The sequence below is a fragment of the Oncorhynchus clarkii genome, chromosome 10 (assembly GCF_045791955.1).
Source record: "Oncorhynchus clarkii lewisi isolate Uvic-CL-2024 chromosome 10, UVic_Ocla_1.0, whole genome shotgun sequence".
NCBI lineage: Eukaryota > Metazoa > Chordata > Actinopteri > Salmoniformes > Salmonidae > Oncorhynchus > Oncorhynchus clarkii.
Window position 1 is genome coordinate 66,276,451 of NC_092156.1, and position 25,170 is coordinate 66,301,620.

Genomic DNA, 25,170 nt, shown 5'->3' on the forward strand with positions numbered 1-25,170 from the left:
TCTGACACATTCCAGGGCCAGGCAGGGCGGCCATGACGGCCATTAGCACCAACACATGTACGATTGGGGCGCCCATTATAGAACACATTCCACGCTTTGTCTCAGGAGATGGACAGATAGTGTAGGGGTTCCCCATGTACTGCTGGTGGTGAGAGCTGGTGAGCGAGAGAGACAAGGGAGGGGAGAGAGATAGAGAGGGGGGAGAGCAAGTTAGAGAGAGAGGGGGGCAAGTCAGAGAGAGAGGGAGGGAGAGCAAGTCAGAGAGAGAGAGAGAAACAGAAAGACAGAGATGAAGGGAGACAGGGAAAAAAAGCATATGGGTTATTTCATCCAGCAAACTTTGCAAGCAACAAAACAAAACTCAATTGAATCGACTGCAACAACTGTATACTTTTGTCCGACTCCAGGAACATCTCCTCAGAAATGGAGCCAAAACCAGAATGTGTCAGTCAAAAGTTACACATCACAGTGGGTCCTCTCCCATCCTCTCCAACTGCTAGGGGAAGTAAAACAACCTCCTTCAGACTTCAAACAGGTTTTGCCAAGGGGGCACAGATGGGAAGATGCCACGACTGGTTACAGTCAAACAATATGAAGCGTCTCCTCTCTTCTCTGTCATTTCTGGAAGTAATAATCAGCAAAGGCTTTGTGCTAATAGGAGTGTGTGGGCTACAAGCCCATATTACACACACTCACGCAGGCTCACACACACACACACACACACACACACACACACACACACACACACACACACACACACACACACACACACACACACACACACACACACACACACACACACACACACACAGAGAGAGAGCCAGGCAGGGCTTTATATTGTTTTGACAATGCGCCCCTTGCGTGGCTTCTTCAGTGTGGTTTCCTCTGCCCTGCATTCTCCCTTCTGGTTTTAATTTAAAGACTCAGACTAGCGGTTAGAAAACAATGAGACATTTTAACATGAAAGAATCAGATCAGGCTCATGTCTAGTCAGTGTTATATTACACAATACAGCTTTTCTTTAACTAGGCAAGCCAGTTAAGAACAAATTATTATTTTCAATGACGGCCTAGGAACAGTGGGTTGAACTGCCTGTTCAGGGGCAGAACTACAGATTTGTACCTTGTCAGCTAGTCCTATGCTCTAGGCTACCCTGCCGCCCCTATTGTTTGAGAGTTGAGTGAAGATGTTACATGAAAAAATCCTAAGTTCTCTCAAAATATATATATATATTTTTTTAACCAGTTAGAAATTAACCCTACTATCAATATGTAAATCAAATACTTACATTTATATAATTACCAGGTTATATTCAAAGTAATATAATAGTGTATTTCAGGTAAAACTTTACAGAGTTTTTAAAAGCCCTTTCTATGAATGTACAATATAGACTCACTGAGTTCAGACCAAGGAGGTAAAAAAAACTGAGATCTACATTTGAATACTTTTTCATCACAACAGAACACAGTGCCTCTCCAGCTAGCCATGAAGAGTGTTTCATCACAACAGAACACAGTGCCTCTCCAGCTAGCCATGAAGAGTGTTTCATCACAACAGAACACAGTGCCTCTCCAGCTAGCCATGAAGAGTGTTTCATCACAACAGAACACAGTGCCTCTCCAGCTAGCCATGAAGAGTGTTTCATCACAACAGAACACAGTGTCTCTCCAGCTAGCCATGAAGAGTGTTTCATCACAACAGAACACAGTGCCTCTCCAGCTAGCCATGAAGAGTGTTTCATCACAACAGAACACAGTGCCTCTCCAGCTAGTCATGAAGAGTGTTTCATCACAACAGAACACAGTGCCTCTCCAGCTAGCCATGAAGAGTGTTTCATCACAACAGAACACAGTGCCTCTCCAGCTAGCCATGAAGAGTGTTTCATCACAACAGAACACAGTGCCTCTCCAGCTAGCCATGAAGAGTGTTTCATCACAACAGAACACAGTGCCTCTCCAGCTAGCCATGAAGAGTGTTTCATCACAACAGAACACAGTGCCTCTCCAGCTAGCCATGAAGAGTGTTTCATCACAACAGAACACAGTGCCTCTCCAGCTAGCCATGAAGAGTGTTTCATCACAACAGAACACAGTGCCTCTCCAGCTAGCCATGAAGAGTGTTTCATCACAACAGAACACAGTGCCTCTCCAGCTAGCCATGAAGAGTGTTACATCCTATTCAAAGTCCCAGATGTCACCTAGTTAGTACACAAAAACCTATTTAGCATCCAGCACTTCATGTAGCATCACCGTTTAGCATCAGGCACCACACTACTGGGACCCCGTGTGACGGCACGTAAACTGATATATTGATAAATAATAAATAGGTTTGGTTTTCACCTACCGCTCTGCTCTCCTAAAATGTCTGCTCCTGCCTCCCCTGTTGGAACCGTCAGGCGAACTTTCTGTTGAAGCCCCTAGACATCTGAATCACATCACATGAGTAATTAACCAACTATCAAAGTCGCAGAGTCGGAGTTAGTGTCCCACTTGGTTTGGTTTGCCCAACGTACGTGGCAGTGTGCTGCCTGTGAGGTGCTGCGCATTAGGCTCTGGGTTTTCCTGTGGAGAGTTGGGAGCATGTGTGTGTGTGTGTGTGTGTCTGTGTGTGTCTCAGAGCGCAGGAGTGGAGGGAGCACTTTGACTGAGAGGGAGTGTAAATCTCCACCTCCCCTCGGTAACAGGCCCCCCATAGGAAACAGCAACAGCAGCCACTCTCTCTATCTTTCTCTCTCTCCTTTCTCTCCTCTCTCTCTCTTTCTCTCTCCTCTCTCTCTCTCTCTCCTTCTCTCACTCCTTCTCTCATCTCTCTCTCATCTCTGCACTGCCTGCTGAAAATAATCTCAGGGGCACAACGCACTCCCATATACACAAACACACACACACTCCCACACTCACGCACCGGGTATCTGGGAACCACACAGTCCCCAGTCAGTATGCTCCTCTCTCTCCTTTCCTCAGATCCCAGATCAGATTCTAGCCCTGTACACGGCTCAACCGTTTCTTCCCACTAAAGGAAACCGAGATGAACATCGTAAGGAAATGTGAGGAGGGCAGTCGGAACTAAATGTGCATTTCCCAGTCGTCTTGATTTGAACCTGAGATGGAAAGGGAAGGGTAGTAAAGAGAGCGGAACCAAACTTTCTTTGAAACATTACTTTTTACATATATTTGATATATTGTCCTATAGACATGTACGGCACAAAGTACATAATGTCCAGACTGATAGATGTTGTGAGTTGCTAGGTAACAAAGAAGAGTGAGGCATGTCAATAATGATGAGGAATGTGAGATCCTCTCCATCGGTGTCCATTACTCGTTCCATAACTATACACTTAGCAAATGGGCCCGTTATCAATACATTGTCTAAAAGCAGGAAGAGAGGCTATCCAAGCAGGCCAAGGTCGGCCCTTCTCTCTCCCAACGAGCTGACACAGCAACTGTTTAGCTAAATAAAGAACCTGGACAATGGAGTTCCATATCACAAGAAAGATAAGATAACGTGCAAACAGATAAGGTACACACACACACACCGCTTGATTACTTGTGGGCCCCCAGGCCTTGTTGAAGTTAAGGGCCATTCCTAAAAGCTGATTGAACATCCTCCGAGAGGGCAAAGTAGTGTTTTCTGTATCAGCAGCACTCCAATATTCCCTTCCCTCCCCCGTGCCCTTCGCTGGTACATTCTCCTGGCCTAAGTGTAGGCTTCTTTCCATTAAGGTCAGGCTGTAGCTATCATCTCATTAAACAACACTTTGGATCACATCGTCATATTAATGAAAACAGTGTGTCTGATGTTATCAGAGCCTCCCGTGGAAAATATTACCTTGTAAAAGTGGAAATATTTATGATAATCAAGTAATAATGTTTTGCGTGCCATGTCATGCCCTGTACCAAGAAGAGATGGAATATGAGAGAAAATATACACTTTTTATATGGTGTAAATACATCCCTTACTATTAATTGTTTCAGATATTTTATGCATTTAATCATTGGTTGACTATTAATTGTATAATAATAATGTAAAATATCACGTAGATCATAACATCATGTGCCCTATTTTAGTAATGAACATTTAAAGACTTAACAAAGCCTTTCCTTCATGCGTTTCTAATTAAGCCCCAATAACAAATTCACTGATCCCATCCAATTATAGTACTCTTGTAAAGGTACTTTACCTACTTAATATAAATTGGGACTTAATTGGATAATGCTAATATCTACCGCAATTTAAATTTAAAAGGATTGTGTTTTCTTTAATTGTATCCATTAATATCTCATGGCTTCTGAATTAGTTATTGGTCAACAGTGGCGTTATCTTTTATTCATCGGGACGTGATTCGCTGACGGGTCCCCTGGTTGCTGCAGCCTGGCATCAAGCTTTGACGCCTCCATCATTGTAACTTTTGAGGGGTTTCGCTAGCTGCTAGTTGGAAGTCTTTGTTAATAAAACCATTAATATATAAATGATGGAACCTTTACCTGGGTCCCAGTTGCCACGGCTTTCATGTTGTTGTTGTGTTGTTGTCTGACTGTTCATCAGGTATTAATGGCATTCTGTGTGAACTCGCTGGATGGCAGGCTGCCTGGTAATTCATATGCTTGTTCTCTGATGGCATCTGTCGAAGTGTGCTCTCTGCACATTGGTACATACCCTGTGGGAAGCAACCCACCCAGTCCCACACTGAGTGGGATGTAAGCAATTTCTTATCTGGGGCACTTGCTCCAAATGACAAAAAGGGAAAAGAGAGAGAGAAATGGGAAAGAAGTTAGAGGCCAATTTTATTGTGACAATCAGTGACAAACTGTAGTGACTTTGACTGAATTTCTTGGTTAATTGGAGAGAGGGATTACTGTGAAAACAGATCAACTTGGAAAAGGGAATGCAGGATAACTCAATGATGGATGTATAATCACAGTTGTGATAGTGTAATTCATGTTAGCACATGAGTTCAATTTATTTCATTACGATATGCCATCGGACCGTTATCCAATCAAGATTGGATTAAGATCAGAATGGCTGAGGTTGAGTCAATAAGGAATGATGGGAAATTACTCATCAAGCCTGTGAAGAAACACGTACTGTTGTGAAATACATGTCAGACTTTTGCAGAGGATCCAAAAAAATACTAATTTCCTCTGAATCTGACGTCGCTAATTTTGGCTGAAATACGTACTCGGACTAAGATGAGACTTTCAATTTTGTCTTGAACAGGAAGTTTTGTGTTTTCACTGTCTTTTTAAGGACAGAGCAGGGTCAAATGCCATGAGAAGGGTGGCTCCTCGCTGTCTCACAACTAGAAAAAAAATAGATTATTCATTTTAGTTCCCGGAAAGAGGACAGCACATCCCTAGAACAGTTCCACCCCCCCCCACCCCAGCCCACCCCACACCGAAATATGCTGACTATAAACCATGTCAGCTATGACAACCAGTCCGGCTCCCAGTTTTTTCAGTGCTAGAGTTACTATAGTAGCATTTTTTGTTTTCTTCTCTCAGTGATCCCAATCCTTTCACTTTTAATGTGTTACATGAGTTAATAAGATACATGGTTGGAGAGTAGCTCCATGTTATGCTCACTTCATATTTGTTTTGGAACCAGACACTGGACAAGTGACAAAGCCTGAAAGCGTCTCCCAACTACCTACAGCAGTTACAATGCTATGAGCATATTTCAATCAATGCATGGAGAGAAGTGAACAGACAATATTAAGCTATGCTCATAATTCTTTCTGGCTATACATACAGTTGTGTGTTCTGAGAGCAGACTGAGACAGGGGACTGATAGTGTTGTCTTGGACATGGCAATTAGAGCCCCAAACGCATTCCTGGAGACCTGCTCTAATCTGGCCCCACATGCTTGGCGATAAGAGCTAGAGTCTAGACCCGTAGAGAATGACGTTGAATGGGTATGTCCGTTCTTTCCTCCTTTTGGACAGCCCTTGAAGATGCACTCAAGGCTGAAGACCTCCCGGACGTCATCACCACAGCACATCTGCCTGATGTCTGTTTCAGAGGGAAATAATTACAAACTCAGGAAGCGAAACAATACACAAAGTATTTGAAATCAGTAAAAATTTGATTATGGAGAAATTCTCAGGAAAAGGCACCTCCTCTTCGACAAACTCAAAACATTTGCGTTGCCTTCTACTCAGTAAAATAAATATGAATCCTGAACCAACACTTGCACTTGACCCCCCCCCCCCCCCCCCCCACACTTATAGCTCTGACTCTGCTGAGGAAAAATTACTTACTATGTCTGTGACACTGTATGTGGTTGTCCCACCTACTGTAGCTAGAGTTGAAGTCAGAAGTTTACATACACCTTAGCCAAATACATTTAAACTCAGTTTTTCACAATTCCTGACATTTAATCCTAGTAAAAATACCCTGTCTTAGGTCAGTTAGGATCACCACTTTATTTTAAGAATGTGACATTTCAGAATAATAGTAGAAAGAATGATTTATTTCAGCTTTTATTTCTTTCATCACATTCCCAGTGGGTCAGAAGCTTACATACACTCAATTAGTATTGGTAGCATTGCCTTTAAATTGTTTAACTTGGGTCAAATGTTTCGGGAAACCTTTCACAAGCTTCCCACAATAAGTTGGATGAATTCTGGCCCATTCCTCCTGACAGAGCTGATGTAACTGAATCAGGTTTGTAGGTCTCCTTGCTTGCACACGCGTTTTCAGTTTTCTATAGGATTGAAGTCAGGGCTTTGTGATGGCCACTCCAATACCTTGACTTTGTTGTCCTTAAGCCATTTTGCCACAACTTTGGAAGTATGCTTGGGTCATTGTCCATTTGGAAGACCCATTTGCAATCAAGCTTTAACTTCCTGACTGATGTCTTGAGATGTTGCTTCAATATATCCATATAATTTTCCCTTCCTCATGGTGCCATCTATTTTGTGAAGTGCACCAGTCCCTCCCACAACATGATGCTGCCACCCCGTGCTTCACGTTTGTGATGGTGTTCTTCTGCTTGAAAGCCTCCACCTTTTTCCTCCAAACATAACGATGGTCATTATGGCCAAACAGTTCTATTTTTGTTAGTACGATCTTTGTCCCTATGTGCAGTTGCAAACCGTAGTCTTGCTTTTTTATGGCGGTTTTGGAGCCGTGGCTTCTTCCTTGCTGAGCGGCCTTTCAGGTTAGGTTGTTATAGGACTTGTTTTACTGTGGATATAGATACTTTAGTACCGGTTTCCTCCAGCATCTTCACAAGGTCCTTTGCTGTTGTTCTGGGATTGATTTGCACTTTTCGCACCAAGGTACGTTCATCTCTAGGAGACAGAATGCGTCTCCTTCCTGAGCGGTATGACGGCTGCGTGGTCCCAAGGTGTTTGTACTTGCATGCTATTGTTTGTACAGATGAACGTGGTACCAAGGATGAACCAGACTTGTGGAGGTCTACAATTTTTTTTCTGAGGTCTTGGCTGATTTCTTTTGATTTTCCCATGATGTCAAGCAAAGAGGCACTGAGTTTGAATGTAGGCCTTGAAATACATCCACAGGTACACCTCCAATTGACTAAAATCAATTAGCCTATCAGAAGCTTCTAATGCCATGACATCATCATGGAATTTTCCAATCTGTTTAAAGGCACTGTCAACTTAGTGTATGTAAACTTCTGACCCACTGGAATTGTGATACAGTGAATTATAAGTGGAATAATCTGTCTGTGTAAAATTGTTGGAAAAATGACTTGTGTCATGCACAAAGTAGATGTCCTAACCGACTTGCCAAAACTATAGTTTGTTAACAAGACATTTGTGGAGTGGTTGAAAAACAAGTTTTAATGACTACAACTTAAGTGTATGTAAACTTCCCAACTTCAACTGTATCTTAAGATGAATGCACTAACTGTAAATTGCTCTGGATAAGAGCGTCTGCTAAATGACTCAAATCTAAATGTATGTGCCGCTGCATTGTCTCTTTTGAAGACTGTGTGTAGAGGAAATGAGAGGGCCCCTACAGACAGACAAGCCAGTGATGCATCAACCCCATGATGAATCCTCTCCCCAGGCATCAGTCTTCACCAACCACCTCCAGCCAATGCAAATGGATCTTATCATAACTTATCGTGACAAGGTGCTCACTGACGGACTGTCTTCTCAAAGTAGAAGGTATATCTTCTCCTGCCATATCTTCTTGCTGTCCAGCACCATTTCCCTGCTTTAGAGTCCAGCACCTCCCTTGCTATCTCCAGCAGTCTAACACAATACCATCTTTCTCCGTTGCTTATTCTTAGCAATCCCCCCCAAAAATATACGTGTGTGTGTGTGTGTGTGTGTGTGTGTGTGTGTGTATATTCCCGTATGTAATATTTTTTTTTTGGGGGGGGGGGCGGACTCAGTCGGGGTCTCAACTTTCTGTTGAGAGTTAGAATAGTAGAATACACAAGGTGCAATTTCGAAATTTGGTTGTGCCGTTTTTCTCTTATGTCAGTCACTGACAGTCACTCATTTAGCCCATGTCAGCTCAATTATTTTGTATTGCTATTTTTTTAAATTGTTTATTTAGTGGCTAGGTATCTACACAAATTACCGGCCGGGGGTCCCCCATTGATTTTGTAAGTCAGTCTCGCTCAGATATCATATTAAAAACGGCAAACATTTCTCTCTGCCCTATGGCAAAATTTGTAGAATTGCATGAAATTAGTTTACAATTGCTAAATCTTCTCTCCGCCCCATTGCAAAATGTGCAGAATTGCAGCATATTTGCTTTACAACGGCAACATTTTCTCTACAGCCCCTGGCCAAATGTGTAGAATTGCATACTGTCAAGAGGGGGGCCACTAAAATATTTTGATCACAATGTGCATATACGTGGGTACGCAGACCCGCGACAAACTTTGGCCACTCATGATGACTTCAGATTTTTTTGTAACCCCCACACCCCCTCAAAGTTGTCCATCCCTGCGTTGAATCAACACAACACCGCTAGTCGCTGACTATCCCGAGAGAAAACCCTCATTCCTTGCTCAATGTTACTGGCGATACAAACACAGATAAATTGAACCAACACAACAGAGAAGGTTTCAGAGAAAGCCTCCATTCAGAAATCCAACCCCATATGACATCAATGGGGAAAAAACAAACAGGATTTGGGGCTGTGATCCAAGATCCAGGAGCCGCTCCATGGGGTCAGAAACCTTCACCCCAGGGCAGGTTTGGGTCTTCTGGAAACATCTGGGGACGATTGGGGCATGTCGTGCTAGTTATAGACAGAGCTGAGTCGCACCCGCAAACCACGGCACCGGCCAACGCAGGGAGATCACAAGTATGGCAACTCCAAGGGAAACAGACAGACGGTTGGATGAAGATAGAGGAGAAAATAGATTTCACAGGTAAAAGGAACGCCACATGTTGGGTTTGTTGTTTGAGAGGTTGAATAAAGATCTGCTATCAATTGATGGTAGGGGAAGTCTTTGAATGTATTTTTCCCTTCAATTGCATCCATCTGCTTGGTAAACAAAGCAGCCGTTGTGGAGCGAACTCCGAGAATCTGTCAGAGGCCTGTGTAGTCGACGAAAGGCTAAAGGCCTGCTAGATATGAATGTATAATGATATGTAATAATATGGCTATAGGAAACAGCAGATAAACTCTGTACTGATCATATGAGAATGGTTGGTTGGTGGTTGTGTGGCTTATCTAGCCAAGTGCAGGTGCCCCGGAGAAGCCGATACAAAACGCCCCCTTGTTCTTCTGTGGCTACCGCAGCAACGACATCATGCTAGTAGCTAATGATGGTAATCAGTCAATGGGGCCCACCTGTGCCTCTCTAAACTAATGGCTAGATGGGATACAGTTTATATGAAATTGAAGTCAAAAGAAAAAATGTTTAGCATTTTTGCTAACCCTAACCCTTTCCTAACCTTAACCTAATTATATTAACCTGCTTTGTTAATCCTTCTAACCTGCTGCGTAAATTCTCCTAACCTGCTACAAAAAGTCCATTCTGGTCAATTCTGACATAAACTGTATCCTCCCTAGCCTAAAAGGTCATCCCGCAAGCTGGTATTTCATCTGAGCCAGTCCTTCTGCTTTGTTTATCAATCCAGAACATTTCATTCCCCTTGTTTTTAATCGTCCAGATTGCAAACAGTGTTGAGTTCCACTTTGATGTGTAGCACATGGGCCATTAATGCTCATTCATTGGAGCGTGTAATGAACCCCTTTAGAGAGGACTTTTTCTGCAACTTTTGCATTTTATTTGAGCCCCTTGACATTTATATGAGTTGATTAATGTTCCTCTTTGTTGTATGGGTGTTAGAGTAAAACATAAGCTTTGGGTCTTGCGGTTGGTTCCCTTGGCTCGGCTACAAACCCTAGTCAGGCTATTGGAGTGAGGCGACAGCTGAAAGCTGAAAACGCAGAGGCCAAATGTAGCTAAGCCTCTCCTCGCTCATCCAAAACAAGAATTGTATTATTATTTTATGAATGCATGGCAGCATGGCGTATTGTTTTAAGGAAATTCTTGGCTACAAATAAACACAATTATGTATCAGGTTGCTGAACTTTGGGATGGGAATTGATGTAGCCTCTGTCATTTGTGACAGTTTGGTGTTGCTTCATGCCAGGCCCAAATGCTTTTTGACTGAAAACATGAACTAAGACAGAAGCGATTGAAGGTCAAAATAAATATTTATGTCTTGGAGGACACCAGGGGTGAGAACCCAATACAGTTAAAACGTAATTATAAAGCACTTCCTGTCTTCCGAAGGAAGTTCAATGGCTGCACATCCAGTCGATTGTTTGTGCGATCTAAACACACCTAAACACACATTCCCAAGCTGCGAAGGTGGAAACACCTGTCTGTACCGACAAAATACTATGGCTATACATAATACGTGCATCCCAACTGATTTCTGTATTGGGTAAAGTTCAAAGTTGCACAAACATCTATCACATACATAAATAACAAGAAACGTGGGTAGGCCCAGCACTTGATTGATTGATCATTATTTTGTCTGATGAAGTATCTTGACTCAAAAAATGCTACAGTACTAAAATCAGTAAAGAGTGGACATTACTCCATAGTCGATGCTACACAAGCTATTTGATGCAATTTCAGTCCCCTTTTCTACACTGAAAAGTTACCGGAAAGGTCAACGGTTCCTCTGTACTGAAACGCTCCATAAAAGAATGTAGGACCAAAAGTACTGAACTGTCTACTTATAAGGCAAGAGAATGCTTGACTCTTTTTCACACTGAGAGAAACTCTACTTGACCTGATTCATTAACTGGAGAAGCTGCATAACCAGTCTGTCATCCTGCTCCAGATAACACGATGGTTCAGCTCGCTTCCACGTCTTGCTTTATGAACACGGTAACTGTTGGGCTGCTTTATTTGAATGACTAGAACTTAGTCTACTAAGTTTATTTTGGAGTTAATAAAGATGTTCAAAATAGCAAGAATAAATCATGTAAATTTACCAGAAAAACCAGGTTACATCATAATCCAAACAGGATTACTGGAAAACCAGGGAATTTATTGAAAGTTCCAGGAATGATCCAATCCTAATCTAAACAGACAAGAAATTACCAACACATTTGAATACAGGCCAGACCACCAAAATAACAATGTTACATTTAGCTATATTATGATCATCATTCACCTCCATGTTGATTCACCTGTCAGAGAGACAGAGACGTCACGTTGTGAAACGGAGGGCGTGCTATGGAACTAGTATGATTTCGGCATGCCTCTTGTCTCCTACAGAATCTCTATCTACGATCTATCACCCTTTCCTGCTCCAGCTGTGTTTATCCTGCTCTGTGATTAATGGACCACAGGGAATCCCCTCCAGCCCCCCTGCCTCCCCTGCCCCAACATGTGACCTCTTCCTGGGGTTGGATCCTCCAGCGTGCTGGGGTAGTGGGGTAGTAACCTCCAGGGTGTTATCCTTCCCAGAATCGCCACAGCCAGTGTGAGAGAGAGAGGGGGAGGCAAGAGGTGAGAGGTCAGAGGGGAGAGGACACACATTATCTGGCAGTGATTAGAGGCTGAGAGAGAAATCATGGTGTGTGTTACAGCTAGACGTGTGTGAATGTGATGTGGACTAGCTGTGACTTTTCTGAGCTGTACTCTGAGGTAACACTTAAATATTATATGGGGACTGTGATGGCTAGATCATTTTAAGTGCCACATAAATGTGAATTAGAGCATGTTAGTAAGAAAAGCTCTGAGGTAAGTGTGAATTAAGACAGGGTTATGTAATCATTTACATGTAGATGGTTAGTGCAACACATTTGACATTTTATACATGATGCCAGGATGGAATGCCACTTCCTATACTTTATAGATAAATCAAAGTAAACTAAAATAATGTTAGAACATTTTATTGGGGTAATTAACTGAAAAAAGCCTATGAATTTTCTGTAATTCAAATTGGCTTCATGGAAAATATTTATTTATCGTATATTCCAGTACATTCTCATTACTTTCTCACACACTTGCAGTTGTCCCAATACCGTAACATCTGGCTGATCAGCACTGATTGCCGTGGTTCAAGGGGATATGCATATCTAAGGACGATTAGCCCCCGGCATTAAACTGACTTTTGACCTTCATAATTGTGGTCCTGAGTAGGCCTGGGGGTCACAGCATGCTTAAGGGCCCACCTGCCTTAACACTGCCTGTACACTTCAGTACTCTGACCGCCACAACATCAACACGCAACCCAGGGTACTCACACAGCTGTGCTTTAAAGTTTTAGCAGGAATGGCAGTTGATGGCAGTTGAAAGTAGTTCATTAATCAAAAATCTAACATTTTCCGACAAGCTCTCTAGCTAAATGACTGTTTTGGTATTATCCCACAATATGCAACTGAATTAAAATGATGAACGGTATGACCCTAATTTTGTGTGGTCATAAAGACGCACTTATGTGTCTATTTAAGTGATAATGCCAGAGAAGCCGGTGTTTGGAGGATATATTGGCAGGGTGTTGTCAGGCCTGAGACGAAGAAGAGTACATCCTCCAAACACCGGCTTCAAGGGGATCATCACTTTTTTTTTTACAATGGGTTACCAAAATATTTAAATAATGATTGACATATTGTATTTTCATTTTAAAAATTCAACGAGATATAGTCCCGACACAAATCTTGTCAGGCTGTGCATGAAGACGAAGTCAGGTGCAGGAGAGCAGAGTATGATTAAATAAAGCGCACTATATTATAGTTCCAAACCGGGAGCACAACAAAACAAACGCGCTCAGAAAAACGGAACAATAAAGTAAAGCGCTAAACGAACATCACTAGACATGACAACAATTACACACAAAACATGATGGGAAACAGAGGGTTAAATACAAGTAGATTGATTGGGGAAATGAAAACCAGGTGTGTATGGAAACAAGACAAGACAAATGGACATATGAATAATGGAGTGGCGATGGCTAGAAAGCCGGTGACGTCGATCGCCGAACGAACAAGCAGAGGAGCAGACTTCGGCGGAAGTCGTGACAAATCTAGGGTTCCTACCCAAGCCGGCTGGTCGATTGTTCTATCAGTTAGGCTTTGTTCTGTGTCTATGGACGTGAGCCAGTCGTTCATTCAAAATGTTCTATTGCCACACTGGCTGGCAACGTTCTTATCCCTTGCTTGCCAGCTAGCCAACTACGGCTAACTTTCAGTCACATCAAACAGTGCAGCCAGAATAACAACAAAGTAGCTGAATTTGTATTTGTTTAAGCTGTGTTCTAGTGACATTTATTTGCATACATCAATAACAATGAACTAATAATGCGCAATTTCACCTGGCATAGAAAATGTGTTCTCTCATCAGGACTCTGTTGTTCAGAGGAGCTAGCCAACAACACAGCTAACAGAGTCACTTCATACTGAAGCTGGAAAGACTGCAAACTAGCTGCATTTAATTTAGTTTTACCTGTTTTCTATTGAAATTTCTTTGTAAACTCAACAAAAAAAGAAACGTCCTCACTGTCAACTGTGTTTATTTTCAGCAAACTTAACATGTGTAAATATTTGTATGAACATAATAAGATTCCAAAACTGAGACATAAACTGAATAAGTTCCACAGACATGTGACTAACAGAAATGTAATAATGTGTCCCTGAACAAAGGGGAGGGTCAAAATCAAAAGTAACAGTCAGTATCTGGTGTGGCCACCAGCTGCATTAAGTACTGCAGTGTATCTCCTCCTCATGGACTGCACCAGATTTGCCAGTTCTTGCTGTGAGATGTTACCCCACTCTTCCACCAAGGCACGTGCAGGTTCCCGGACATTTATGGGGGAATGGCCCTAGCCCTCACCCTTCGATCCAACAGTTCCCAGACGTGCTCAATGGGATTGAGATCCGGGCTCTTCGCTGCCCATGGTAGAACACTGGCATTCCTGTCTTGCAGGAAATCATGCACAGAACGAGCAGTATGGCTGGTGACATTGTCATGCTGGAGGGTCATGTCAGGATGAGCCTGCAGGAAGGGTACCACATGAGGGAGGAGGATGTCTTCCCTGTAACGCACAGCGTTGAGATTGCCTGCAATGACAATAAGCTCAGTCCGATGATGACACACCGCCCCAGACCATGACAGACCCTCCACCACCAAATTGATCCCGCGCTAGAGTACAGGCCTCGGTGTAACGCTCATTCCTTTGACGATAAATGCGAATCCGACCATCACCCCTGGTGAGACAAAGCAAGACTTGTCAGTGAAGAGCACTTTTTGCCAATCCTGTCTGGTCCAGCGACGGTGGGTTTGTGCCCATAGGTGACGTTGTTGCTGGTGATGTCTGGTGAGGACCTGCCTTACAACAGGCCTACAGGCCCTCAGTCCAGCCTCTCTCAGCCTATTGCGGACAGTCTGAGCACTGATGGAGGGATTGTACGTTCCTGTACCTGTCCCGCAGGTGTGATGTTCAGATGTACCGATCCTGTGCAGGTGTTGTGACATGTGGTCTGTCACTGCAAGGACGATCAGCTGTCCGTCCTGTCTCCCTGTAGCGCTGTCTTAGGCGTCTCACAGTACGGACATTGCAATTTATTGCCCTGGCCACATCTGCAGTCCTCATGCCTCCTTGCAGCATGCCTAAGGCATGTTCACGCAGATGAGCAGGGACCCTGGGCATCTTTCTTTTGGTGTTTTTCAAAGTCAGTAGAAAGGCCTCTTTAGTGTCCTAAGTTTTCATAACTGTGACCTTAATTGCCTACCGTCCATAAGCTGTTAGTGTCTTAACGACCGTTCCACAGGTGCATGTTCATTAATTGTTTATGGTTCATTGAACAAATCAAATCAAATTTTATTTGTCACATACACATGGTTAGCAGATGTTAATGTGAGTGTAGCGAAATGTTTGTGCTTCTAGTTCCGACCATGCAGTAATATCTAACAAGGAATCTAACAACAACTACCTTATACACACAAGTGTAAAAGAATGAATAAGAATATGTACATATAAATATATGGCCAAACGGCATAGGCAAGATGCAGTAGATGGTTTAGAGTACAGTATATACATATGAGATGATTAATGTAGGGTATGTAAACATTATATAAAGTAGCATTGTTTAAAGTGGCTAGTGATACATTTATTACATCAACTTTTCATTATTAAAGTGGCTAGAGTTGAGTCAGTATGTTGGCATCAGCCACTCAATGTTAGTGGTGGCTGTTTAACAGTCTGATGGCCTTGAGAAGAAGCTGTTTTTCAGTCTCTTGGTCCCCGCTTTGATGCACCTGTACTGACCTCGCCTTCTGGGTGATAGAGGGGTGAAAAGGCAGTGGCTCGGGTGGTTGTTGTCCTTGATGATCTTTTTGGCCTTCCTGTGACTTCGGGTGGTGTAGGTGTCCTGGAGGGCAGGTAGTTTGCCCCCGGTGATGCGTTGTTCAGACCTCACTACCCTCTGGAGAGCCTTAGGGTTTAAACCCTTTACAGTGAAGATATGTGTAGTTATTTGGAATTTTACGAATTATCTTTGAAAGACAGGGTCCTGAAAAAGGGACATTTATTTTTTTTGCTGAGTTTATATATCCATAAAAATGATGCTAATTCATGATTTCGACTGGCTAAGAAAAGCTGCCTGCCTGTCTCGTTCCGACACCCGACTCCTACACGTTCATTACTATGGGACAGCCGGAGATCAAATTTCAATATTGAAACAATATTAGATAGACAGCAAGGTTTATACAAATCTGGGGATTCTTTAAAACCAATTTCTAGTCCAAAAGAAATCATCGCTTTAGCCGGTGGTAACTTGTGGAATAGACACCGGCTGGAATGCGGTTTTAACCAATCAGCATCCAAGATTAGACCCACCCGTTGTATAAACCCTGGCAGATTAATCTATTCTAACCCACAAGGAATTGCATTCTCCATTGTTTAACTTTGTGAGGGATTGGGGAGTTACAGTTAAGTGTTGTGACAGAACAGTACTGCCCATTTGCTGGTCGGATGCCAGTATCTTCTCGACAGTTTGGTGGTTGCCTTTAGGATATGAGTAATCTGCCGTACAGACTGTGCCAGTACCCAGTCTTACCATCGGAGTCCATCAGTCTCTGGGTTGGAGGGAGTAATGCAGACTAAACCCTGTTATATCCAGTGGTTTCCTGTGTTAAGGGATCAAAGGGTAGGAAATGGGCATGGCGTGCACAGCCAAGGCTACAACGGGCAGAGCTACACAGCTGACCTGGGTTCAAATATTATTTGAAATCTTTCAAATACTTTAGCTAAACCTGATTGAGCTTACCTGTTGCAATGGAACCAATTAAAAAGCCCCAAAAGTGCATGCACACCCTGCTCACCTGGCACTCCAGGCAGGCTAAAACAAATGCTGAAACTATTTGAAAGATTCAAAATAGTATTTGAACCGAGGTCTGCTACACAGTACCACAGTCATGCAGATGTGGGTTGTTGACCATAGATTTCGTGCTGCTGTTTTAATCATTGTGTTCTTATTGTTTGGTGTTTCCTTCCAGAAGCCTGACATTAGGTCTGTTGGGGTCGCCTGGTTGTTTCAGATTGATGGAGAAGTGCATTGAACTTGACCTGTCCTACGCTAGTATTTCAAGACAATTCAAAACTTGAAGAATGTTGAAATGTTGAGGCCAGTTTTTGTTGTTTATGGGAATTTGTGTGACACCGTGGAGGAAAACACAGCCTGTCACGTGGGGGAAGAGAGAGAACTGGGGAAACACGCACATTTATTAAACACAAAGAAAAACCTCAGTTTTCCCCACATCCTGAGAGGAAGTTAAGGACAGTGCCATTCGGCGAGACGAAAGAAAAAGCTAAGAAATGAAGAACAGATATTATAAGATCATAAGACTACCATTTCCTGGATTTATGAGAACAAAACAGAGCTGCAGTCTCACCACTGTACTCACATATCAAGCTCAAACTGGCACAAGGAAACCCAGTTCACATGAACTTAAACAGCTTTGTGACCACAATTACATATGGGGGAGGTCTGGGCTGTGATAACGGGGTTAGTTGCCATTTTGTAGCATGCCGCACCATGTCATGACTCATGCTCGTGTAAATCTCACAAAGATATGTACGTATGACATTCAACTTGTTCAACCCTGGAGGCGATCCTTCACACACACACAATCCTGGAGGCGATGCTCCTCTCCTAGTTTACAATGGGATATAGCAAGAGCAGGCTTGACGATTGAGCTTTTTAATAGTGTAAATAGAGTTTATGTATATCCACACATGACGCAATAATATACAGTCTGGTTCAGTCAGTAATGACTCAGACAACCAGATGTCTCCTGGCGGATGGTTTGGATCATCTGACGATGGTTCGTTCACATGGAACAAACTCCAGACATACAGAGAGCGAGAGATAGAAAGAGAGTTAGAGAGACGGAGACGGAGACCGAGAGACAGAGCTAGGGAGAGAAAGGCAGAGAAAGAGAGCGAGAACCACGTGTTGAGGGAGTCCTCATCGTTTCCTGTGGTTGTTTACACTGACATGTCCTGACGGAACAGAGCACATCTGCTATGCAAGCGAGGACAAATATTATGTTTTAGCTATCCAAACGTGTTTTGATCACATGACATTGTGAAAAGAAGATAGAGGTTTACTTTAGTGAAGTTGTGATGGATCGACTAAGGTTTCAGCATCCCAAATGGCACCCTATTCCATATGTTGTACACTACTTCTACAGTCTACGTGACTAAGGAAAAGGGCCATGTTCAAAACCTAGTACACTATATAGGGAATAGGGTGCCATTTGAGATTCACACCAACTCTTTCTACAGGGCTACGTGACTGAGTAAATGGTCCCCTAGGGAACTAGTGAACTGTGGCTTGGGAAATATACAGAATATACTAGAGTCTAAAGAGAGCCTAAATTACACTCCCTTTACAGCGGAAGTCATCCATTTTTGGATGTATGGTCAGTCCTTGGGTCAGTCCTTGGGTCAGTCCGTGGGTCAGTCTTTGGGTCAGTCCTTGGGTCAGTCCTTGGGTCAGTCTTTGGGTCAGTCCTTGGGTCAGTCTTTGGGTCAGTCCTTGGGTCAGTCCTTGGGTCAGTCCTTGGGTCAGTCCTTGGGTCAGTCTTTGGTTCAGTCCGTGGGTCAGTCTTTGGGTCAGTCCTTGGGTCAGTCTTTGGGTCAGTCCTTGGGTCAGTCTTTGGGTCAGTCCGTGGGTCAGTCTTTGGGTCAGTCCTTGCATCCATAGCTGTGTTGTTTTTGTTGAATCCAGGATTGCTTCTTTAACCACAGAGCATACTAGCCCCAGCAGTTATGTCAGCTTTCTAAGCACGACATGCTAGATGAAGAGGAAAACTGTGTGGGAACTTGTGAAGATATGCAACACAGTTTAGATGAGAGGTTAGAATGTATATGTTGCTGGAAATCAAAATATACATGTTGTAAAGCTTGTCTATTTAGCCATTGAACTACAGTTCCTCACGTTTTAACATTCCCCACTGGGGTCATCTGAAAAGAAACACATCATGAGATACATAACAGAAAATAACTCTTGTGTTAAGGTGGATTGGTAGGTGGCTTCTAAGGTTTAGTATTAAAGCACAAGAGAGTGGCTGAGAACACGCTATTGTGTAAAGGGAAGAAAAATGGTGATTGTGACTGTGAAATATTTCTGCATAACACACTTTTTAATGTGAATCAATGATTTGTGCACCAGTTTGAGTTAAGCATGCCTCTCCAGCCAGGATTCAGGTAACATCGGTTAAGTGATGTATTTAATATAACCTGGGCAGCCTCTTCTATTACATAGGAATATTAAACATAGTTATATTATATTCATAATGAGTTAACAATATCAACAAATCTATTGACTGACTCCAAGCTTTCATATAACAGAGTTATTCAATACAATGCATAACATTGTCTGGGAGATGTGTGTTTTAATTGTACACGGTCCCTGTCAAATAAACGTCATGAAATAACATTTAAAACGATGTGTCATATGAACCCGTGGCTGTTGAATATGACCCCGTGGCTTAAAGCTGGAATCTTTAATGGTGGAACAGCCGTGTCCATTTGGGATATTACAACAACAAAGAAGTTACTGCAAACAACAAACATTGTATTTTTTTCCCAGCAGACATCACTGCATGCGCGATAGAACAGCACAATATGTACTGCTTTTGTTGTTGCTACCAACGCTCCTCAGCTGCTACGGAAAATGTAGTGTCCTTCATTACCACCCAACATGCTGTGCGGGTTCACTGAGGTCATCATCCATGGAACAGCATGAGAGAGGGGACGTCCTGCTGTTAGCGACCCTCTGAGGAGAGTGGATTACATGCACCAGTATAGAGGATCTCCCCACAGCCATACCTCCACCTAGAAGCATAACCCCAGTAGCCTTGCTAATGATCCAGCCCCTTGCTGGCTCCATGGTCAAATGGGGAGTCATTAAAAGTGCTAATAACCCGGGGGATAGTCCTCAACCACCATGACACCAGGATGTTGTTAGTGCCTAAGGCTCTTGTTTGTCAAATCTTGTTGAAGCATTTCTTCTAACAGTTAATACAACCATGTAGAAAAATCCCTCGGTACGTGCGGTTCAATTTGCTTATCTACCTTTTTGCTTTCAGTGATGGGTGATGTCACAAATCCCAATGTAACAATCTGATTGATGCCAAACAACACCCTTATAACAACGTAGCCTACTGTACATCATGCTTATAATTATTCAAGTTTTTTCAATGCTAGTGTCAACTCCACCATGTGTTAAGAGTTACGTGCCTACACTCAGATTAGCATCAGAGTAGCCTACATACCAGCACACTGCTGCATAGAGGATAGTGTTTAGGTTGGACACTGTCCAGTCCAGTACAAGTCTCCTGGCTTTACCAGTGGCTGAACTGAACAGACATTTCAACAAACCACAAAACCACCGTAAATATCCACAAATATGCATGTAAAAGGAAAATATGCTGTTCTGTAGACATCTACTGGTCCCTATGGTAGTTTTGATTCAACATGAAACTGTTGATCTATCTGCGAGGCAGTATAACGTTCTACATAAAGTGATCAACAGCTAGACATAAAGGTCAACTGGATTCATATACCTTGTATTTATAGAGAGTGTGTCAGAGGGCACTGATCTGAACAACCAATGAGTAATGGCTCTATGACAGAATTATGCAATTGCCTTGTCTTGGGCAGTCTTGGGCAGTACCTATTTTCCAGTATTGTGCACTGCTTTTGATGAGGAACCATAAGGCTCTGGTCAAAAGTGATGTACTACAGTGCTATTTTGGACCCACCCTTGTCTTGGGCAGTCTGTCTGGACGAGTGGATGGCTGCTGGTGTGTGATTTGACAAGTCATAGACTGTTCTCTCTGCTACCACATTGCAAGCGGTACCGAAGCACCAAGTTTGGAACCAACAGGACCCTGAGCAGCTTCTATCCCCAAGCCATAAGCCTGCTAAATAGTTAGTCCGCATAGCTATTGGTTCACTATTTAAGAACCTGCCTTAACACTTTTTGCACTTTATTCCAGTTATATGTCCATGTCTACCTCAATTACCTCGTACCCCTGCACATCGACGGGTACTGGTACCCTGTAGCAATATAGTATATCGTTACTCATTGTGTATTTATTATTACTTTTATTATTACGGGTTTTACTTGTCTATTATTTCTCTATTTTATTTCTCTCTACATTGTTGGGAAGGGCCTGTAAGTGAGCATTTCACTGTTAGTCCACACCTGTTGTTGACGAAGCATGTGACAAATAAAATGTGATCTGATTTTAAGAGTGACGTTTTACTGTGGAACGATCAGGCCTATTCTACTTCCTGTGTGTGTTGTTGAAAGGGGCTCCACAGTCATCTTTCACCCCGAGAAATGTGGTTCTGCTGGGAACCTCGGAACTCAATATTAGCTCAGGAAATTCAATACAGAAGGGAGCTCTCTGAGAAATGTACTTCTCCTGGCGGATGACATTTCCTAAGAAGCCCTACGTTGTCAAGCTGCACTGTAACATAGTCTGAACCGATGATAATGACAAAGTGTTGTTTTAGGACCAGACAGAGAATGGTCACTTACTGCAACTTGATACTCTAATAATATGTTCCATCTACTTCCAAGGTGCATGAACACCATAGTAGCCAGAGTAGGAGGTGGCCTGTAGTGTTTAGGTAAGGAAGAGTCGCCTGCGCCTCAGTCTTTTAAAATGAAAGATTACAAGAGGACTCTATTTTGCGCTTATTCTCCACACCCCTTACGGTGTTTCAGACGGCCCCCTTTCTTTGTCGACCCAATTCATTGACGGAGAGGGTCTCTTCAGAGGCATCTTGTCACGTTCTCTTTAGAGTAGTGCGCCCGGTATGACTGTATTCCTCCGTCCCCATAACAATGGTACAATGAGGAGTAGACAACAACAAGAAGTTCTGTCATCACAAAGACCTCTCAGGCCAAATCCTGTTACGGGTCTGATGCAAAGCATAGGATCTACAGCCAGTCAGTGTGTCCTTAAATAATAAATAAAGAGCCTGTTATTCAGGAAACAAGCCTCTAGACCTCCAGCCTCTTTGAAATGGGAGACCACCTATGGAGGAGCCCGGAGGAACCTTTCCATGCATAGCCTTGGCTACTCAGGCCTCTGGGGCGAGACACAGGACCTAAAATACTGTGTACCCAATGTCCGACCGAGGCCCAAATCCCAATTTCTCTGCTTTGTTTTTCCAAGGGGACGATTTTTCCGAGGTCCCAGTGAGAACATGCGGTTCCATGAAACACATCCAAGAAAAACAGCAGACCCTGACCTGTGGGGATTGCCCGAGCTAGGTTTCTCATGGGATGGACCCGAGAGCCAGGATGATTTAATTACACAAAGACAACTACACGTGTCACCAGGGGTTACGGGCAGTCACCTTTATGGGGCTAGAGGGCCAGAGGAGAGGGGGTGGATGTTCACAGCTGATGTACCCATATTTTGCTTACCTGGCCCCATGGCCTGGGTTGATTGGCTCGATGTAACCAGCTACATTGACACACAAGACGGTATTGCTTTCATCTGTCTCCTAATTACAGTACTGAAGGGGTGTGCTGCACCAGGGGAGGGAAAGACGGGAATTGCAGGAGGAATGGACTTGGACAAAGAGAGAGTGTGTGTTTTTGTGTGTGTGTGTCCATGCCTTTGTGTGTGTGTGTGTGTCTCGTTTGGACGTCCTCCCATCCCACTGGTGTGTGTTTACAGGACACGGTGTTGTTTTTCAGGAACAGAAGGGTCCAGATGAGATCAGAGCTGGTTTTGATCTGGATAAAAGCTCCTCTCTTCACAAGGCCGGTGTTCCTTCAGCTCTGAGTCCCCATAGCTCAGAGGCAAATGTGGCTTCAGTTCCTATGCATGTGAAGAGTCGATGACAATGTGTCTGAGATCAACCAACAGGCTCACCCTTCATCGTATGAGTAAGAGCCTTTGTCGGCTTCATGGGATATGTTTCAAATGTAATCCTTTAGCTATGACATCACATATTTAACCCTCATGCATTTTATCTTGTCTTATTCCAATGTTGAGCAATATTCTGGTTCAGAAACCAAAAGTATTACCCAAGTAGGAGCTTATGGGAACTTAACATACGCCGATTGTACAAAACATTAAGAACACCTTACTAATATTGTGGTGGACCATTCTTGATGCACATGTGAAACTGTAGAGTGTGAAAACCCCAGCAGCGTTGAAGTTCTTGACACAAACCGGTGCTCCTACCATTTGGCATTTGGTATTTTGTTAGGATCCCCATTAGCTGTTGCGAAAGCAGCAGCTACTCTTCCTGGAGTCCTCACAAAACATGAAACATTACATAATACAGAACATTAATAGACAAGAACAGCTCAAGGACAGAACTACATCAATAAAAAATAAATGAAAAGAGGCACACGCAGCCTACATATCAATACCAAAGCACACACACAAACTATCTAGGTCAAATAGGGGAGAGGCGTTGTGCTGTGAGGTGTTGCTTTATCTGTTTTCTGAAACCAGGCTTGCTGTTCATTTGAACAATATGAAATGGAGTTCCACTTTACTCAGTACTTTGTTGAAACACCTTCGCCAGCAATTACAGCCTCAAGTCTTCTTGGGTATGACGCTACAAGTTTGGTACACCTGTATTTGGGGAGTTTCTCTCATTCTTCTCTGCAGATTCTCTAAAGCTCTGTCAGGTTGGATGGGGAGCGTCGCTGCACAGCTATTTTCAGGCATCTCCAGAGATGTTCGATCAGGTTCAAGTCCGGACTCTGGCTGGGCCACTCAAGGACATTCAGAGACTTGTCCTGAAGCCACTCCTGCATTGCCTCGGCTCTGTGCTAAGGGTCGTTGTGTGATTAGAAGGTGAACCTTTGCCCCAGTTTGACGTCCTGAGCACTCTTGAGCAGGTTTTTGTCAAGGATCTCTCCATGCTTTGCTCCATTAATCTTTCCCTCGATCCTGACTAGTCTCCCAGTCCCTGCCGCTGAAAAACATCCCCACAGCATGATGCTGCCACCACCATGCTCACCGTAGAGATGGTGCCAGGTTTCCTCCAGACGTGACACTTGGCATTCAGGCCAAAGAGTTCAATCTTGGTGTCATCAGACCAAAAAAATATTTTCTCATAGTCTGAGAGTCCTTTAGGTGCCTTTTGGCAAACTCCAAGCGGGCTGTCACGTGCCTTTTACTGAGGTCTGGCTTCCGTCTGGCCACTCTACCATAAAGGCCTGATTGGTGGAGTGCTGCAGAGACGGTTGTCCTTCTGGAAGTTTTTCACATCTCCACAGAGGAACTCTGGAGCTCTGTCAGAGTGACCATCGTGTTCTTGGTCACCTCCCTGACCAAGGCCCTTCTCCCCTATTGCTTAGTTTGGCCAGGCGGCCAGCTCTAGGAAGAGTCTCGGTGGTTCCAAACTTCTTCCATTTAAGAATGATGGAGGCCACTGTGTTCTTGGGACCTTCAATGGTGCAGAAATGTTTGGTACTCTTCCCGAGATCTGTGCCACGGCACAATCCTGTCTCGGAGCTCGATGGACCATTCCTTCTACCTCATGGCTTGGTTTTTTCTATGACCTGCACTGTCAACTGTGGGACCTTATGTAAACAGGTGTGTGCCTTTCCAAATCATGTCCAATTAATTTAATTTGACCACAGGTTGTCTCTAATCAAGTTGTAGAAACATCTCAAGGATGATCAATGGTAACAGGATGCACCTGAGCAATTTTCAAGTCTCATAGCAAAGGTTCTGAATATTTATGTAAATAAGGTATTTCTGTCATTTATATTTAATACATTTGCAAAAATGTATATAAAACCTGTTTTTGCTTTGTCGTTATGGGCTATTGAGTGCAGATTGATGATGATTTTTATTTATTTAAACAATTTTCGAATAAGGCTGTAACGTAACAATATGTGGAAGAAGTCAAGGGGTCTGAATACTTTCCGAATGCACTCTATATCAGCCCTTTGATTACAATGAAGAGCAGAACGTGCTGCTCTGTTCTGGGCCAGCTGCACGACTGGACAATAATCAAGTTAAGACAAAACTAGATCCTGCAGGACCTACTTTTTGGCTTGGGGTGTCAAAAAAGCAGAGCATCTCTTTATTACGCACAGACCTCTCCCCATCTTTACAACCATTGAATCTATATGTTTTGATCATGATAGTTTACAATCTTCTAAGGTAACGCCAAGTCATTTAGTCTCCTCAACTTGTTCAACAGCCACACCA

The 25,170-nt window shown here is 43.2% G+C and overlaps 1 protein-coding gene across 2 annotated transcripts in view; it reads right to left on the reverse strand.

The window, feature by feature from the left end:
• LOC139419020 (endothelin receptor type B-like) overlaps nucleotides 1-25,170 on the reverse strand; it is a 43,533-nt gene that overhangs the window by 12,914 nt on the left and 5,449 nt on the right. The window contains exons 1-2 of one of the 2 annotated variants that reach the window (XM_071168844.1): nucleotides 2,344-2,692; nucleotides 1-155 (exon numbers count right to left, since the gene is read on the reverse strand). The exon at nucleotides 1-155 is cut by the window's left edge and continues 446 nt beyond it. In XM_071168844.1, coding sequence (XP_071024945.1) covers nucleotides 1-136 — 136 coding nt within the window. In that variant the 5' untranslated portion in view covers nucleotides 137-155; nucleotides 2,344-2,692. Of the gene's footprint in view, nucleotides 156-2,343; nucleotides 2,693-25,170 lie in introns of those variants that run through there. The other variant, XM_071168843.1, reaches the window with a different exon arrangement.